The sequence below is a fragment of the Pristiophorus japonicus genome, chromosome 18 (assembly GCF_044704955.1).
Source record: "Pristiophorus japonicus isolate sPriJap1 chromosome 18, sPriJap1.hap1, whole genome shotgun sequence".
Taxonomy (NCBI): domain Eukaryota; kingdom Metazoa; phylum Chordata; class Chondrichthyes; family Pristiophoridae; genus Pristiophorus; species Pristiophorus japonicus.
The window spans coordinates 78790660-78809405 of NC_091994.1; the positions used below are offsets into that span (position 1 = coordinate 78790660).

Below are 18746 nucleotides of genomic sequence, written 5' to 3' on the forward strand. Positions count from 1 at the left end.
CTTTGCGCCTCCCGTTAGCAATGTTGGTGGCGGATCACGGCCCCGCTGCTGGCTACATCCCGCTGTCTAAAATGAGTTTACGCTACTAGGACTTGTTAAGCCCGCCCAGTGCTTTTCCTGGGCCAATTAGAGGAAGCGGATCTAGTGACATCATTCATGACGCATCATCAGCCGGTTTCCTTAAAGGGACTGTAAGGTTACTAATCTTCAGGAAAAAAAAACAGACCATGAACTAAAAATTGATTGATACAAGCTTTGGAATTAAACTGGATAATTAAGGACATCCTGTGCTCAGGAACTAAAACTGACTTCATGCATAACAACAATGGAGTTGTTACATGAGGCCCTGAACTTGATTGACCAGGGTGGGGAAAACAAACTCACTAGAGACACCAAGTCTGTAAAAAGATCAGACAACAAAGGACCAACCAGTTAAATGGATCATTAAATCGAATCTCGTCACAGTGAGAAACTTATTCAAAACCTGGATATAAATATATGGACACAGACAGGCAACTAGAGCAGGGAACACAGCTAAACAGATGCAGGAGGAAGAGCAGAATAAACAACAGCTAAAGGAGGAAGAGCAGAGAACATAGGACGAAAGTAGAAGCAGGAGGAGATACACAAAAAGAAACAGCAAGCAGGCACGGAAAGAAAAGAAACAGCAAGAAACTGCAGTTAACGGCCAGAAGAACCACCACGAACCTACAATAGCTACGGCCAGGAATAGTGATTGTATGTCAAGTCAATTTCTCTCGGCAGTCCAGTCCTGTAGTTTTTAGTTGGTTTTTGTTGCGTAATAAACGAACACTGGGTTAAGCCTAAAATTTTGTCTCACGTGTTGTCCTTTTCCCACTATAAGTTCCGAGGTCTAAGAATCAGAGTAGAATGAAAAAACAAACACCCTACAGGACCCATAACCAATTGACATTTGTGCTGTCGGTGTTCTACAGCATTGAAGTGCTGCAAACACTGACAATGACTGTACAGAGGTAGATGGCTAAACCCAGGCTCTCCCAACACTCCCTGCATGTAGAGGGAGTCAGTGTAGGCACGGAGGTTCTCTTCCCTTCCGATAGGCGGAAGACACCTCCCCAGCAGACCAAAACAGCCTGGTTTCACATTGCACAGGAGGGCACAAACAGGGATGTGGTCAGGAGGACCTGGGTGCAGTGGCACAAATGTTTCAGTGATCTCAGTAATGACAAAACGTTAGTACAAAGCCATGCTCAACCTCATCCTGCTGTGCCTCTCATCACATCCCCATCACTCTGCCTTCCCTACCCTACTCCTGCACATCCTTACTCACACCAACTTACACCTTGTACCTCCATCTACATTATCACTATCCCCATCTCACTAGCCACCCTTCACACTCACCCTCATCCTAGTGCAATCATTCCAACTAACAACACACAAGGGTAGCCACTTTGGTTTTTATCCAATGTTCATGTAAAGTTTCTATTAATGTGCAATCAACATTGAAATCTTTATTTCAACACTTTCTGGTCGGACAGATTTGTGTGCACCGTTGGAGTGGCTTAGTGAGTTGCAGTGAATGGTGAGACACAAAGGTTCTCCCCTCGCCCCCCATGAGTGTGAAAAAGGAATGGTTTAGACATTGTAGGGATGCTTTATGGTGTTGGTATGGCGTGTTGCCAACCTGGTACATCATGTGACAGCCAGGGTGTACAGCATAAAGTAAATCTGGCCTCCCTGGCAGCAATGTGTTTGGATGCTGATTCCCTGTGCAGCATCAGTTGATTGTAGAGAAGGTTGGTGTTGTTGGTGATGCTTAGTGTGCAGGTTTTGAGGCTTATCATAGTCCGATTCTGAGGACCAAGGTAAGACAGTATAAACGGTAACCATGCTGTTGGAATAGATGGCAAGTGAAGTAGAGATGACAGAAGCGATCTGTCAATGGTGAGAGAGGTAATGAGGTGAGACTGGACGGAGATTTGTGGAAAGATTTGCAGCATGCTGAATCTGTTGTGGAATGCAGTGAGGAACAGCTTGTGGCTGAGGAAAGTGATCTCTGTCAGGTGGGTGCTTTTACAGTACATTTGAAGCTGTCAAGTAATCAGCTGGAGCAATGGCCACTCAACTCCCGCCTTATGTTGACAGATGTGTTAACGTGGTTCCCGTGACCGTGAAATTAAAGTTAAAAGTTAGGTTTAAAAAAAAGTCTGTTACGGGTCTGGTAAGTACATTATAATTCGTTTTCTTGGGTCGCCCGTTGCTGCCATCGGGTCTGCTCAGTGCGGACACACCCAACATTGGGAAAGGCGCGTTGCAGGGGTTGACAACGGGTTCCCGACCCGCTGTCAAAAAAAAACTTTCCCACCGACCCCGCCCACTGATAGCCCGGGAAATTCTGGCCATAGTGTCCACATAAAATGCGAACTAAACCTCGACACTTGCAACTTTCTGCAACAAATTATTACTGGCACATGGAACAAATTATTTACAAAGCAGTGAACGAGACATCTAGAGGCATAACACTTACTACATCTACTTTTTTCACTTGAATTTAATATTGGAATTGCAAATGTTGAATTTCTGATTGAATGAACTCAGCTTTGCTGATGGAAAGAGAATGAAGGAGAGACGACAAAGCACCACTGATACCACACCCCCACACTCGAGAAGCAAAACAGGTCGGATATTAAAACAAAACAGAAAGGAAGGGAATAAAAATGTTAAAAACAGTGAACAGTTCAAGGAGAAGCAGCAAAGTTACATTGTAGATGACCAACCCAAACTGTGGTGACCAAACAGTTATAAAAGGACAATCAATGCTACACAACAATGAGAATCTGTACAAGGACTAAAGTCGTGACAGTGTAACTATGAATTCTCATAGACTAAGGTAAGGCAACTGGAACTGTGACAAACATACAACAAAAACAGAAAACGCGATGCACACCCAGCCGGTCAGGCAGCATCTGCCGAGAGAACTTCTAAACTTTGAGGAAGCGCCCTGGACCCAAGACGTCGTCGGACTGGTGTTCCTTCAACAGATGTGGCCTGACCGGCTGAACATCTCCAGCGTTTTGTTTATGTTCGAGATTTCCAGCCTCTGCAGTATTTTGCTTTTGGTTTCAAAAAAACACAACAGTCTCATGGTAAAAACAATCATAGGAATGTAGTAATCGCTTATTTAATGGTTGCGCAATAGTGTACAATACTGCAGTCAAGGGACTTGGTCCTGTGGTGACTTTTAACCTCCCAGTCCTAGGTGCAAATCAAACAAATGACTGAGCTGAAAGTTTTTGATGTGACTGGGTTTGGGCCATCTCAGTTGAGGTACTAGTTGGACCCACACCACAAAACCAGGCCAAACTGGCAATCCCACCCACAGAATTGCTGGCGTGGAAAATGAAAATGACAGATCGGTGCAGTTCTTTGGATTGAGGCACATTGTTGGGGCAAAGCAGAGGTACAGCTTTATTCTTCATTTATTAGTGCAAAAGCTGACCCGGGGATGCTGGGTGACTGAAGCAAGAAGTGCTCTACTTCCCAGCATTAAATCCCTCACATTGACGACCACAAAATTCACAAAAATGCCGTCTGTGTTTTGTTTCCCCCCACTCGAGAGCTCACTTCACCCCTGGTCATCAGCAGTACCTTTTAAGCACAAAAAAAATCTAGGCTGACCAGTGCTGTGCTGAGGGAGTGCTGCACTGTCGGAAGTGCTGTCTTTCGGATGAGACATTAAACTGAGGCCCCTTCTGCCCTCTCAAGTGGACATAAAAGATCCCGTGGCACTATTCCGAAGAAGAGCAGGGGAGTTATCCCCGGTCTCCTGGCCAATATTTATCCCTCAATCAACATAACAAATAAAAACAGATTATCTCGTCATTATTACATTGCTGTTTGTGGGAGCTTACTTGTGTGCAAATTGGCTGCCGTGTTTCCTACATTACAACAGAGACTACACCCCAAAAAGTACTTAATTGGTTGTAAAGCGCTTTGAAATGTGTGGTGGTCATGAAAGGCGCTATATAAATCCAAGACTTTCTTTTTCTCTCTTTACCCAAAGACACTCACAGATATAACTCTAGTGCTGATTGGTTTCAAATTATTCCTGTTGCATTACTGATGGAATCGATAAAGCTATTACGGAGAGTCCAGTGCTTAAGTACTTCATATAAAAACATTGCAAACGTCAGTGCAGAAAACCAATCTTGGGCAAATTTCTACATGGTGCTTTTATGATAGAATTCATATCACTATTAGATTTTAATTTGAACTAAAATTACTTCAATTTGAATGAAAATATAAAGAAACAGCTCTTTACAGCTACACTTTCAGTACTAACAAAGGCATCAACTACAACATGAAAACAGGTAACACACAAACACCAAGGGGTGACGATTGTTCTCGGCTCTTTGACATTAATCAGCAGACACCAATGTTACATGGTGGTCACTAACCATAGAACTGGGATGGCAAGTTCGCTGTATTTTTTACAAGAGTCAGAGTTGCCATTTCACTATGCACTGCAATATTTAAGAGTTTTCTAAATACATTCATAATACCAAATGTATTTCTCCTAAGCCACATACTCTGCCCAACACATTCTTGCTCCCTGCATCCTCACTGTGTTACCATCACTGCACCATATCCTACTCGAATTCATTCTCGCCCAAGACATCCAAATGCTGTAAACGTGTCACCTCTCCCACACTCGACTCCCTCTTACAATCTATGGGCTTTTCAAACTCAAGCTCATCTTATCTTCTTTTCAACTCTCTTCCGCCCTGGTCTTGTGCTGCATAATGAGCCTTGGCCCCAGCTTTCTCAATAAAAAGCAACTTTCTTGCCCGGCAACAATTCCTTACAATAAAATGTAGATTATTGATGATTCAAAAAAATACTCTGGTTGGGATAATAATCCCTCAAAGTTAATTTTCCCTTTTCTCAGCAGGAAATCCATAACAGTGCAACACTGTTCACAGCTGAGAAGGCCAACGTCACTCTGCAAACAGTCACCAGGAAGTCCACAAGTATAGCCGAGGGAGACCCAGCTCGTCAGATTTACCTGCCTTTGCAGAACTGCCTGGCTTCAGCTCATCATTTTCCCATGGGGTCTCGGGTGAAGTCAGCAATGCAGTGATGGAGGTAAAGAGAATAATGGATGGTAACCCATATCCCACCACCCCTTAGCGACGTGCACATTAAACTGTTATAGCAAGTTACAGCTTTTGGTTCATCCAACTTGTCCTACTCTAACAAACTAGACTCAAGAGGTGGAAATGTTTCTTTGGACTTACCGCAGCCTGCTGTCTGACTGAAGGAATCTCTTGTACCGCAGAAATATAGTCCTCTTGCAACTGTTGTCGCACAACTGAAAGGCAAATGCATGGTCCTCAGACAACGACAACTAAGGATATACTGCACTGGGAATCAATCTTAGGGCTGTAACAATTAAAAACCCTCCCTGCTTCTTTTCAGTAGACTTGGTTGCAAATGACTATAAAAACAAGGAAGTGCGACTGTAGCTCTTCAGAGCAATGGACAGCCTTGGGTTTTGGGCACTCACCGTAGGAAGGTTATATTGGCCTTGGAGAAAGCCCAGCAATGATAATACCTGGGATTAAGGTACTGAGCTATGATGACAGACTGGGTAACTGTAGGCACATTCCCTAGATGAGTGTGTTAAGAGTGATCAAATCAAGGTGTGTAAAGTAATGAAGAGAATTGAGAGCATAGATAAGGAATAACTCTTCTCTCCAGTCAGGAAATCCAGAACAAAGGGACATAACCCTAGAGGTTGAGCTAAACCAGTTATAAGTGAAGCCAGGAAAAACATCAGAAAATAGTTTCCTGTCAGAATAGGGAACACACTGCACTAGAGGAAGATAGCTGCAAAGTCAAAGTGTGTTTAAAAGGGAGATAGGTACTTCCTTGCGAAGTAACAGTATTAAGAGACAGGGAGAAAATATAGCTGCTGTGGCCAGCAAAATGGTACAGAAGATTCGTGAATTGAATGGTCTCCTCTTGTTCCTCTATATACTTTACAGACATGTATAGCTTTAGGAACATGTTCAAATGCTTCAATAGAATGTACGTCAATAGATATGTTTATATGCAGGAATACCTCCCATACTGTTCTACTTTAATTATGTTGAAACTAGGTTTAATGTTCCAAATTGACTTTTACAACTGAATTGGGTTGATTCCCTCACTTGAATATTCTCTGACATGCGTAAACATTTGTGTACCATGAAACAGCATTTCTCAACTCTATGAAAAAGCATTACTTTAAGCAGTGGTACACAAAAAGGATGGTGAAATGTCATCATGTCTTTGACTCATGGAAGCCACTCAAGGAACACAATTTTATTTTTAATTTATTCACAGGATATGGGCGCTGCTGGCAAGGCCAGTATCTATTGCCCATCCCTCAAACATATGAAACTATTTTCTGATGCTAAGTTACACTGTGACGCCACAGACAAGAAAATATGAATATAAGCTTCTGTTGCAGCTCTTTGACTGGCAAATAAATACATGGAATTATTGCATTCAGTCCATGCCAAATAAGGCGACAATCTACTACCCCCAATTCAAATGATAAAATACAAGCAGAATTTTGGACAGTCAAGTGAATGCAGTCCCTGACTTAAAGTGTATGTGTAGTGTGCCGCAGGCAGCAGCAAAGAGCGTGGGCGGAGGATGGGCGCTGATGGTGGAGAAAGAACATTGGCAATGCTTTTACCAGGGTTGGCAGGCTCTACTCGCTGGTTTTGTGAAAGCGCTGAGGGTGACTGTGGACATATCTAGTCACCACCTGTTCTCTCAAAGAAGTGTGTACAGCTTGGGTGGTTGCAAAGTGGAGAAAACTTAAATCAACAAATTGGGAAAAAATGGAATCATGCTTCTGCAATACGAGTGCATTATCATAGGCGGTCCCTCGAACGAGGATTACTTGCTTCCACAAGAGTTCACAGATGTTTCAATGAAGGACCTGATGTTCCAGTCCTGAACTCCAATTGAGGGGGCGGAAGATGCCTGTGCATGGATTTTTTTAACGTGTGGTGACTGTTGCACATCAGCCACCACACAGGCTTGACAGAGCTAGGCCTTTATCCAGTGGTAAGGGTTAACCAGGACAACTGGAGACGAGCTGAATACGCGTGCACACATACAGCGTCAGCTGCCTGTCCACACACTCATCTAAAACCAGGTCAATACAATAGAGTGAAATTTCTCCTCTCTCTTTAGTCCCATGTATTATCCCCGTTAAAGGATATGGAACCAAGGCGGGTAAATGGAGTTAAGATACAGATCAACCATGATCTAACTGAATGACAGAATAAGCTCGAAGGGCTGAATGACCTACTCCTGTTCCTACATATTATCAAGGGAGTCTATGGATGGCTTGCTCCCAAGTGTGTCAATGAATCAATCCAAACGTAACATGTGGTGAGTTGTGGACACAAACTGAGACTGTATCACCCACAGTACACTGGTGTACTAACTCTTCAGATCAGTACTCCTTATTATAGGCAATTCTGTTCATCTGGTTCCACAATCTAATGCAAGCATGATCAGAAAACAAATGTCAAAACACTGACCGATTTCAGAGGGATTTGACAGATACGGACACTGGTAATGTACAAATGATGAAGTTGCTTATGACAACCTGCAGGCTTTGGGGTCTCTCTTGCTTTCTTGATCAGCTCCTGCTGTTTGTTGGCCTCTTTCTGTAAGTGTTCCTGGCTCAGCAACTTCCACCTGTTACTGACCTGAAATTACACGAGTGAAAGGTTGAGATTGTTTGACATATACTAGCTCCTTTCAACAAACTGAGTGTATGAAGTATCAATGCCTGCTATTTAAACAACAGACACACAACCTTCAATTAGGTAATGCTGTCCTCCATCCAGCAGTCTATCAATTACTTTACTATTGAGTTAGAGTATTAAATACTGAGCTGAGGAGGAATTTCTTCACTCAGAGGGTTGTGAATCTTTGGAATTCTCTACCCCAGAGGGCTGTGGATGCTGAATCGTTGAGTATATTCAAGGCTGAGATAGATAGATTTTTGGATTCTATCAAGGGATATGGGGGTCAGGTGGGTTTGAGGTAGCTGATCAGCAGTGACGATTGAATGGTGCAGCAGGCTTGAGGGGCCGTATGGCCTACTCCTGCTCCTAATTCTTATGTTCTTAAGTTATATTCCCACTGGTATGTCATTCCAATGATAGTGTTGCACTCAACCAACTGCCATAGGCTGCAAAAATATGCAATACCCCAAGCCCTCAATTCAAATGTTTATAGGTCCTGACTAGCCGTATGATCTAACAAATATCACACTGTGGGAATGACCCCCGAGCTACAGAGTCAGCTTCACTGATGGGTGCATTTACACTGCTGGCCGTGACTTATCCTCTACAATCTGCTTCTGTGTAAATCATCACCCTTAGAACCATATATTATTCTCTGTCAGTTCTGCACTGCACTGATATTTGATATCAGCACTCCCAGAGTAGCTGCATTCAGTGCTTTTGTTATACTTGCAGTACAAATTATCACTTAGTTCAATGGTTTTTAAAAATTTGTGTTGTGGAACCCCTGCAAATACTGCGAGGTTCCCAAAGTACTGACATACTTCCAGGGAACCCACTGTTAATACTGACATACTCCCAGGGAACATCCTGTAAATACTGACATACTCCCAGGGAACATCCTGTAAATAACAATATACTCCCAGGGAACCTTCTGTAAATACCGACATACTCCCAGGGGACCTCCTGTAAATACCGACATATTCCCAGGGAAACCCCTGTAAATACTGACATACTTCCAGGGAATCCACTGTTAATACTGACATACTCCCAGGGAACATCCTGTAAATACTGACATACTCCCAGGGAACCCCTGTAAATACCGACATACTCTCAGGGAACCTCCTGTAAATACCGACATACTCCCAGGGAAACCCCTGTAAATACTGACATACTTCCAGGGAACCCACTGTTAGTACTGACATACTCCCATGGAACATCCTGTAAATAACAATATACTCCCAGGGAACCACCTGTAAATACCGACATACTCCCAGGGGACCTCCTGTAAATACCGACATATTCCCAGGGAAACCCCTGTAAATACTGACATACTCCCAGGGAACCCACTGCTAATACTGACATACTCCCAGGGAACATCCTGTAAATAACAATATACTCCCAGGGAACCTTCTGTAAATACCGACATACTCCCAGGGGACCTCCTGTAAATACCGACATATTCCCAGGGAAACCCCTGTAAATACTGACATACTTCCAGGGAATCCACTGTTAATACTGACATACTCCCAGGGAACATCCTGTAAATACTGACATACTCCCAGGGAACCCCTGTAAATACCGACATACTCTCAGGGAACCTCCTGTAAATACCGACATACTCCCAGGGAAATCCCTGTAAATACTGACATACTTCCAGGGAACCCACTGTTAGTACTGACATACTCCCATGGAACATCCTGTAAATAACAATATACTCCCAGGGAACCACCTGTAAATACCGACATACTCCCAGGGGACCTCCTGTAAATACCGACATATTCCCAGGGAAACCCCTGTAAATACTGACATACTCCCAGGGAACCCACTGCTAATACTGACATACTCCCAGGGAACATCCTGTAAATACTGACATACTCCCAGGGAACCCCTGTAAATACCGACATACTCCCAGGGAACCTCCTGTAAATACCGACATACTCCCAGGGAAACCCCTGTAAATACTGACATACTTCCAGGGAACCCACTGTTAATACTGACATACTCCCAGGGAACATCCTGTAAATATTGACATACTCCCAGGGAACATCCTGTAAATAACAATATACTCCCAGGGAACCTCCTGTAAATACTGACATACTCCAAGGGGACCTCCTGTAAATACCGACATATTCCCAGGGAAACCCCTGTAAATACTGACATACTCCCAGGGAACCCACTGTTAATACTGACATACTCCCAGGGAACATCCTGTAAATAACAATATACTCCCAGGGAACCTCCTGTAAATACCAACATACTCCCAGGGAACCTCCTGTAAATACCGACATACTCCCAGGGAACCTCCTGGAAATACCGACATACTCCCAGGGGACCTGCTGTAAATATTAACATGTTCCCTTTTCCAAACTTCCAAAAGACAGTGCCAGTTACCTAAAGGAAAGCAGTGCAGTACAAGAACAAAGATACTATCAAGTAACTCAACAAATATACAACCAGAAATATGATGACCGTGCATGCCACAAAGGTCTCAACACCCCAGTTTGAAAACTTATGATTTAGTTATATCATAAAATGTATTTAATCCATATAATACTGCCTTAATAGCCAAAATAGCTGTAACCTCTTGGGATGCATTCACACACCATCTTTCATGTCACTGTGAAGCAGGAACCGCTTTCCAGCGATAGTTAAGGTAATCTATTTGATCTACGAACCCAAATGCACATGCCTAGCACTCGGTGGCTTCAGAACGCAGTGTACACACAATCTTCTGGAGGGCAGGTTCCAAAATGCAACGCTCAGCAGGGCAAGGAAGGAACTTTACTGCAACCCCTACCCCCCATCCAATTCCTGAAATCGTTGCAACATTTCTTGTCTCTCCTAGGTTAAAATTAAAAACAATCTTGCTATCTCCAAAATTTACCGAACTGTGTACATGCATCATCTCCAGACAAATCTCCACACGCTCAGTTTGTCATTTGGTGGTGTCTGTGTGAATAGGAACTTGGGAGCAATTCACACGGAGTTCCATCAATTAAATACTAATGAGCTTTCAGTTGCCCGTGGTACTTACTTCATATATCTTGGTGGAAGGATCAAACTTTGCTGCTTGAGAGATGTATACATTACTTTCCTTGGAAGGCAAATACTGAAAATAGAGAGAAACTCATTTAAGAAGTTTAAGAAATTGAAAATCAAAAATATGTTTCAAAGAAGATGGAAACTTTTCTTTTCATTAGAACCTGAAGAAATAAAGTGATCATGCATTTAACAGCCTTCAACTGAGAGTGTGTCAATAGATTCATAGATATTTAAGACATAGGAGGTCTTGCGACCCATCGTGTCTGTGCCAGACAAAAAATATCCATCCAGTCTAATCCCACTTTCCAGCACTTGGTCCGTAGCCTTGTAGATTACGGAACTTCAAGTGTATATCCAGGTACTTTTTAAATGTGATGATGTTTCTGCCTCTACCACACTTTCAGGTAGTGAGTTTTAGACTCCCTACCACCCTCTGCGTGAAAACAATTCTCCTCAACCTCCCTCTAATCCTTCCACCCATTATGGACCTCTATGCGAGGGGAAATAAGAGTGTTCCTACTCATTCTATCAAGGCCCTTCATCATTTTGTATTCACTGGAGTTCAGAAGAATGAGAGGAGATCTCATAGAAATGTTTAAAATTCTGACGAGTTTAGACAGGTTAGATGCAGGAAGAATGTTCCCAATGTTGGGGAAGTCCAGAACCAGGGGTCACAATCTAAGGGTAAGGGGTAAGCCATTTAGGACCGAGATGAGGAGAAACTTCTTCACCCAGAGAGTGGTAAACCTGTGGAATTCTCTGCCACAGAAAGTTGTTGAGGCCAATTCACTAAATATATTCAAAAAGGAGTTAGATATAGTCCTTACTACTAGGGGGATCAAGGGGTATGGCGAGAAAGCAGGAATGGGGTACTGAAGTTGCATGTTCAGCCATGAACTCATTGAATGGCGGTGCAGGCTCGAAGGGCCGAATGGCCTACGCCTGCACCTATTTTCTATGTTTATATACCTCAGTCAACTCCCCACTCCCAGCCTCCTCTGTTCCAAAGAAAATCCCAGCCGATTCCAATTTTTCCTCATGGCTAAAATTCTCCAGTCCAGGCAACATCGTTGTAAATCTCTTCTGTACCCTTTCCAGTGCAATCACATCTTTCCTGTAATGTGGTGACCAGAACTGCACGCAGTACTCTAGCTGTGGCCAAACTAGGGTTTTGTACAGTTCAAGCATAGACTCCTTGCTCTTATATTCTATGCCTCGGCTAATGGAAATGTCATGTATCTCACATTACTGTATGTAACTGTATCTTATCATGCTATACATGACTGTAACTGGATATGACCTGTAACAATAAGCATACATTACCACCAGGGGTGCACTTGCAGGAGACACTCCATACCTGTCCCACTGAGGTATATAAAGAGAGGTCTCAGGCAAGTGCAGCACTGGAGAGCTGGAATTAAAGATGCAGGTCCTGAGTGACCTTAACTTCAGCATGTGTCTCGTGTAAGTCAGTACATTAGAGTCAGGACTTAACAGTGGCGACGAGTTACGGGATCACAGAATGGCTACCAACAGCTCAGATGAGAAATACAATGCTGGAGACAATTGGGATGACTTTATAGAAAGGCTCCAGCAAAGCTTTGTGACCAAAGACTGGCTGGGCGATGATAAGGCAGACAAGAGCAGAGCCCATCTCTTGACCAGCTGTGGCTCGAAAACATACGCTTTAATGAAAGACCTGCTGGCACCCGAGAAACCAGCAAGCAAGTCGTTTGAGGAGTTGAGCACACTGGTGAGAGACCAACTGAAGCCAGCGAACAGCCTACACATGGCCAGACACAGGTTCTACAACTACAGACGCTGTGTGGGCCAAAGCATACCCGACTTCGTGGCAGAACTTCGGAGGCTGGCTAGTTCATGTGAGTTCCCCAATGAACTAAGGAGAGAAGTGCTGAGAGACTTTTTTATTGAAGGAATAGGCCACGCAGGCATATTCCGAAAGCTTATAGAGACTAAGAACTTGACTCGAGAGGCAGCAGCACTGGTTGCACAGACGTTCTTGGCAGGCAAAGAAGAAACGAGGCTGATCTATACTTCGGGTACGACAACCAACGAGGCATCGGAACAAGGGGTTCACATTGTGAAACAAACCGCTACCCCCACACACAGACAAAGGCAGGAGAGCAGGCCTTCAACAGCAGACAGTGGCGCCAGAAGCCATCAAAATCAAGGGCCACATGAACAGCCGATCACACCTCATCAACCCACAATGCGAGCAATCAACAACAGATTGAGAAAAGCTCAAGGGAGATCAGCAGATGCAGCTCATCCTTCGGAAACAATGGAAACGGTCTGTGTTGGAGATGTGAAGGAAGGCACCCAACCAGGGTGTGTCGATTTCAGCATGCCATTTGCAGAAACTGCAACTACACAGGGCATCTGGCTCGCATGTGCAGAAAACAGCAGCTCGGCTGGTATGCGAATCGAAAGGGTCGGAAAGCGGACCAGAAGACGGTTGGAACAGTGCACGGGACGCCGAGGTACAGCGGGTTAACACGATCAATGTCCACTGTTCTTACAACAAGACGCCTCCAATTATGATGAGGGTTCTACTCAAAGGGATACCAGTCAACATGGAACTGGACACGGGGGCCAGTCAATCCCTCATGAGTGTTCAACAATTTCAACAGCTGTGTCCGCACAAAAGCAACAGACCAAAACTCACAAAGATCGACACCAAACTAAGGACCGATACTGAAGAAATCATCCCAGTCCTTGGCAGCGCCATGCTCTCAGTCACACACAAAGGGATGGTGCACCGACTTCCCCTGTGGATTGTCCCCGGGGATCTCCCAGCCGTGTTGGGGAGAAGCTGGCTAGCAGAACTTAATTGGAAATGGGATGATGTTCACGCCATGTCGTCAGAGAAACGGACCTCCTGCTCAACAGTTCTAAGCACTTTGAACATCTCTTTCAGCCAGGTGTGGGCATCTTCAAAGGGGCTAAAGTCAGAATCTACATCACACAGAATGCCAGACCGGTCCATCACAAGGCCAGAACTGTGCCTTATGTGATGAGGGAAAAGATTGAAAACAAACTGGACCCGGTTCTGCAGGAAGGCATAATTTCTCACGCGGAATTCAACGACTGGGCAAGCCCCATCGTCCCAGTCATGAAGCCTGATGGATCCGTGCGAATCTGTGGGGATTACAAGTCTACCATAAACAGAGACTCCCTACAGGACCAATACCCGCTGCCCAGAGCAGAGGACCTATTTGCCACATTGGCTAGAGGAAAACTTTTCTCGAAACTTGACCTCACATCTGCGTATATGACACAAGAACTGACTGAAGAGTCTAAGCTACTCACCACCATCAACACACATCGAGGCCTTTTTGTGTACAATCGATGCCCATTCGGCATCAGGTCGGCAGCTGCTATATTCCAGCACAACATGGAGAGTCTGCTCAAGTCCATCCCGGGGACAGTTGTGTTTCAAGATGACATACTCATCACAGGCAGGGACACCGACTCCCATCTCCGCAATCTTGAGGAAGTACTAAGTCGATTGGATCGGGTAGGCCTAAGAGTTAAGAAATCCAAGTATCTGTTTCTCACGCCTGAGGTTGAATTTTTGGGCAGAAGGATTGCCGCTGATGGAATCAGCCCAACCGAATCCAAAACCGAAGCGATTCGCCTGGCACCCAGGCTCTGGAATGTCTCGGAACTGCGCGCCTTTCTCGGGCTACTCAATTACTTTATGCAGAACTTGAGCACGCTGCTGGAGCCTCTCCACGTGCTACTCAGAAAAGGGTGCGATTGGTTTTGGGGGGACGCCCAAGAACACGCCTTCAATAAGGCACGCAACCTTCTATGTTCCAAGAGTGTTTTAGCCTTTTTTGACCCAGGTAAAAAGTTAGTCCTTACATGTGATGCGTCAGCGTACGGGGTCGGGTGCGTTTTACAGCATGTCATTGATGCGGGTAAATTGCAGCCCGTTGCTTATGCCTCCAGGTCACTTTTGCGGGCAGAGCGCGGGTACGGTATGGTTGAGAAGGAGGCGCTCGCGTACGTGTACGGTGTCAAAAAGATGCAATACCTTTTCGGGGCCAAGTTTGCGTTAGAAACCGACCACAAACCCCTCACGTCACTACTATCCGAGTGCAAGGCAATCAACGCCAACGCCTCGGCATTCATGCTGGCGGCTTACGACTACACGATAAGGCACAGACCAGGCACAGACAACTGTGCTGACACGCTTAGCAGGCTACCCCTGGCGACCACAGATGGGTCCGACGAACAGGACTGAGATGGTCATGGCAATCAATGCCTTTGAATCCACAGGTTCGCCTATGACGGCTCGCCAAATCAGAACCTGGACGACCAGCAACCCCACGTTATCGCTAGTTAAAAGATGCATTTTAACCGGTGACTGGGCAGAGGCTCGCAATGCCTGCCCCGAGGAGGTCAAACCCTTCCATAGGCACATGCATGAACTCTCACTACAGGCAGACTGCCTGATGTGGGGCAGCCGAGTAGTTACGCCCTTACGAGGCAGGGAGGCGTTTGTCCGGGAGCTCCATCGCGAGCACCTGGGGATCGTCCTTATGAAGGACATAGCCAGATCTCATGTCTGGTGGCCTGGCATTGACGCGGACTTGGAGCTCTGCGTCTGTCGGTGCACCATTTGTGCCCCCAGGGAGGCCCCCTAAGCCCCTGGCCAACCAAACCGTGGTCGCGGGTGCATGTAGACTATGCGGGCCCATTCATGGGCAAAATGTTCCTCGTAGTCGTTGATGCATTTTCAAAATGGATCGAGTGCACCATTTTAAACTCGAGCACCACCTCCACCACTGTAGAGAGCCTTAGAACCATGTTTGCAACGCACGGCATTCCTGACATATTGGTCAGTGATAATGGTCCGTGCTTCACCAGCGCAGAATTTCATGATTTTATAGTTGACCACGGTATAAATCACGTTAAGACGGCACCTTTCAAGCCAACCTCCAATGGCCAGGCGGAGCGAGCAGTGCTGATGATTAAACAAGGCATGCTCAGAATCCAAGGTCCCACGCTGCAGAGCCGCCTGTCGCGACCGCTGCTGGCATACAGATCTCGTCCGCATTCGTTGACTGGGGTTCCACCCGCGCAACTGTTGATGAAACTAACCTTAAAAACCAGGCTCTCATTAATCCTCCCAGACATGCATGAAATTGTTGAGGCTAAGCGTCAAAAGGTAACTGAGTACCATGAATGAAATTCGAGGGGGAGGTGGAATGAGATTGGGGACAAAGTGTTTATGCTAAACAATGGCCGGGGTCCCAAATGGCTTGCAGGGACAGTAACAAAGAGGGAAACAGGCTACTGGTTGTACAAATGGACAATGGCCAAATCTGCCGGAGGCATGTAGACCAAGTAAAAAGTAGATTCACTGATAACACTGAAGAACCAGAGGCAGACTACAATGTGGAACTTACACCACACCTGGTGGACAGACAGGTGGAACAACCTGAGGAAAGGGCAGTCTCAACAGATAGCCCAGGCGAGATACCAGCAATCACACTGAACGAAAAACAGGCACCAAGGCAAACAAGTGAACCACAACTAAGACGCTCCCATGCGAGAGCGCAGACCACCTGAGAGACTGAATCTATAAAGGCAATAAGACCTTGGGGGAGGGTGATGTCATGTATCTCACACTACTGTATATAAACTGTGTCTTACCATGCTATACATGACTGTAACTGGATAGGACCTGTAACAATAAGCATACCTTACCACCAGGGGTGCACTTGCAGGAGACACTCCATACCTGTCCCACTGAGGTATATAAAGAGAGGTCTCAGGCAAGTGCTGCACTGGAGAGCTGGAATTAGAGGTGCAGGTCCTGAGTGACCTTGACTTCAGCATGTGTCTCGTGTAAGTCAGTACATTAGAGTCAGGACATAACAGGAAAGTATCCCGTAAGCCTTCTTAACCACCTTATGTACCTGTCCTGCTACTTTTAGGGACCTGTGGACATGCACTCCAAAGTCCCTCTGTTCCGCTACACTTCTCAGTATCCTACCATTTATTCCCATGCCTTGTTAGCTGTCCCCAAATGCATTACCTCACATTTCTCCGGACTGAATTCCATTTGCCACTTTTCTGCCCACCTGACCAGTCCATTGATAGCTTCCTGCAGTCTGCAGCTTTCATCCTCACTATCAACATGGGCAATTTCTGTATCATCTGCAAACTTCTTAATCATGCCCCCTACATTGAAGTCTAAATCATTGAGGTATACCACAAAAAGCCCTGCGGAACCCCACTGGAAACAGCTTTCCAGTCACACAAACATCCGGCGACCATTACCCTTAGCTTCCTGCCTCTGAACCAATTTTGGATCCAACTTTCCCTTGGATCCCATGGGCTTTTACTTTTCTGACCAGTCTGTCATGTGGGACTTACCATGTAAACTACATCAAGCACACTAACCTCATCAACCTCCTTGTTACCTCTTCAGACATGACCTTCCCGTAACAAATCCAAGTTGACTGTCCTTGATTAATCCGTGCCTTTCTAAATGACGATTAATACTGCCCCTCATAATTTTAACTAACAATTTGCCCACCACCGAGCTTAGGCTGACTAGCCTGTAATTATTCGATCTATCCCTTTCTGAACAACGGTATGTTAGCAGTCCTCCGACACCACACCTGTAGCCAGAGGATTGAAAAATGGTCAGAGCCTGTTATTTCCTCCCTTGCTTCTCTTCACAGCCTGGGATACATTTCTTCCAGGTCTGGCGATTTCTATACTTTCAAAGATGTTAAACCCCTTAATACTTCCTCTTTCACTATGTTTATCTCATCTAATATTTCACACTCCTCCTCAACTACAATGTCTGCATAATCCCTCTCTTTTGTGAGGATAGACACAAAGTTTTCATTAATAACCATACCCACATCTGCTTCCACACATAAGCTTCCTTTTTGGACTCGAATAGGCCCTACTCTTTCTTTAGTTATCCTCATGCTCTATGTATTTATAAAACATCTTTAGGGTTTTCCTTGATTTTTCTTGCCAATATTTTTCATGCCCTCTCTTTGCTTTCCTAATTTCCTTTTAAATTTCACCGCAGCACTTCCTATACTCCTCTAGGCTCTCGGTATCTGACATAAGCTTCCCTTTTTGCCTTATCCAACCTTGTACGCCTCTTGACATCGATGGGGCTCTAGATTTGGGAGTCCCACCCTTTTTATTTGTGGGAACATATTTGCTCTGAACCCTCACTATCAACTCTGTGAATGCCTCCCACTATCAGTGTTCCGACACTGATTTACCTTCAAAATCACGTCTCAGTCTGGTCTGTACACCTCTCCACAACCACAGGCATTGCAACTGGTAGATATATGGTTCAAGCAGGGTAAACTGGAGGTCATCTGACCTCTTTACCCCTAACCCCACCACCTCCCTAATATTGAAGTTTGTTCATGCAGCTGTCAAAATTCTCCCTAACAGAAGATTTATTTTGGTAGCTACGTGTTAGCAACATTGTAAAAACAACTGGAAGATTTCCTCCAATCAGATTTTCTCGGAAAATCATAAACATTTCACAATGTATTGAATAAGAACATAAGAATTAGGAACAGGAGTAGGCCATCTAGCCCCTCGAGCCTGCTCCGCCATTCAACAAGATCATGGCTGATCTGGCCGTGGACTCAGCTCCACTTCTCCGCCTGCTCCCCATAACCCTTAATTCCCTTATTGGTTAAAAATCTATCTATCTGTGAAGCCTCAACTGCTTCCTTGGGCAGAGAATTCCACAACTGCCTGGGAGAAGAAATTTCTTCTCAAGTCGGTTTTAAATTGGCTCCCCCGTATTTTGAGGCTGTGCCCCCTAGTTCTAGTCTCCCCGACCAGTGGAAACAACCTCTCTGCCTCTATCTTGTCTATCCC

At 45.0% G+C, this 18746-nt stretch overlaps 1 protein-coding gene across 1 annotated transcript in view; it reads right to left on the reverse strand.

Moving 5' to 3' along the window:
- exosc10 (exosome component 10) overlaps positions 1-18746 on the reverse strand; it is a 78730-nt gene that overhangs the window by 5368 nt on the left and 54616 nt on the right. Inside the window, exons 19-21 of the mRNA XM_070860156.1 lie at positions 10837-10911; positions 7655-7757; positions 5280-5353 (exon numbers count right to left, since the gene is read on the reverse strand). Coding sequence (XP_070716257.1) covers positions 5280-5353; positions 7655-7757; positions 10837-10911 — 252 coding nt within the window. The remainder of the gene's footprint in view (positions 1-5279; positions 5354-7654; positions 7758-10836; positions 10912-18746) is intronic.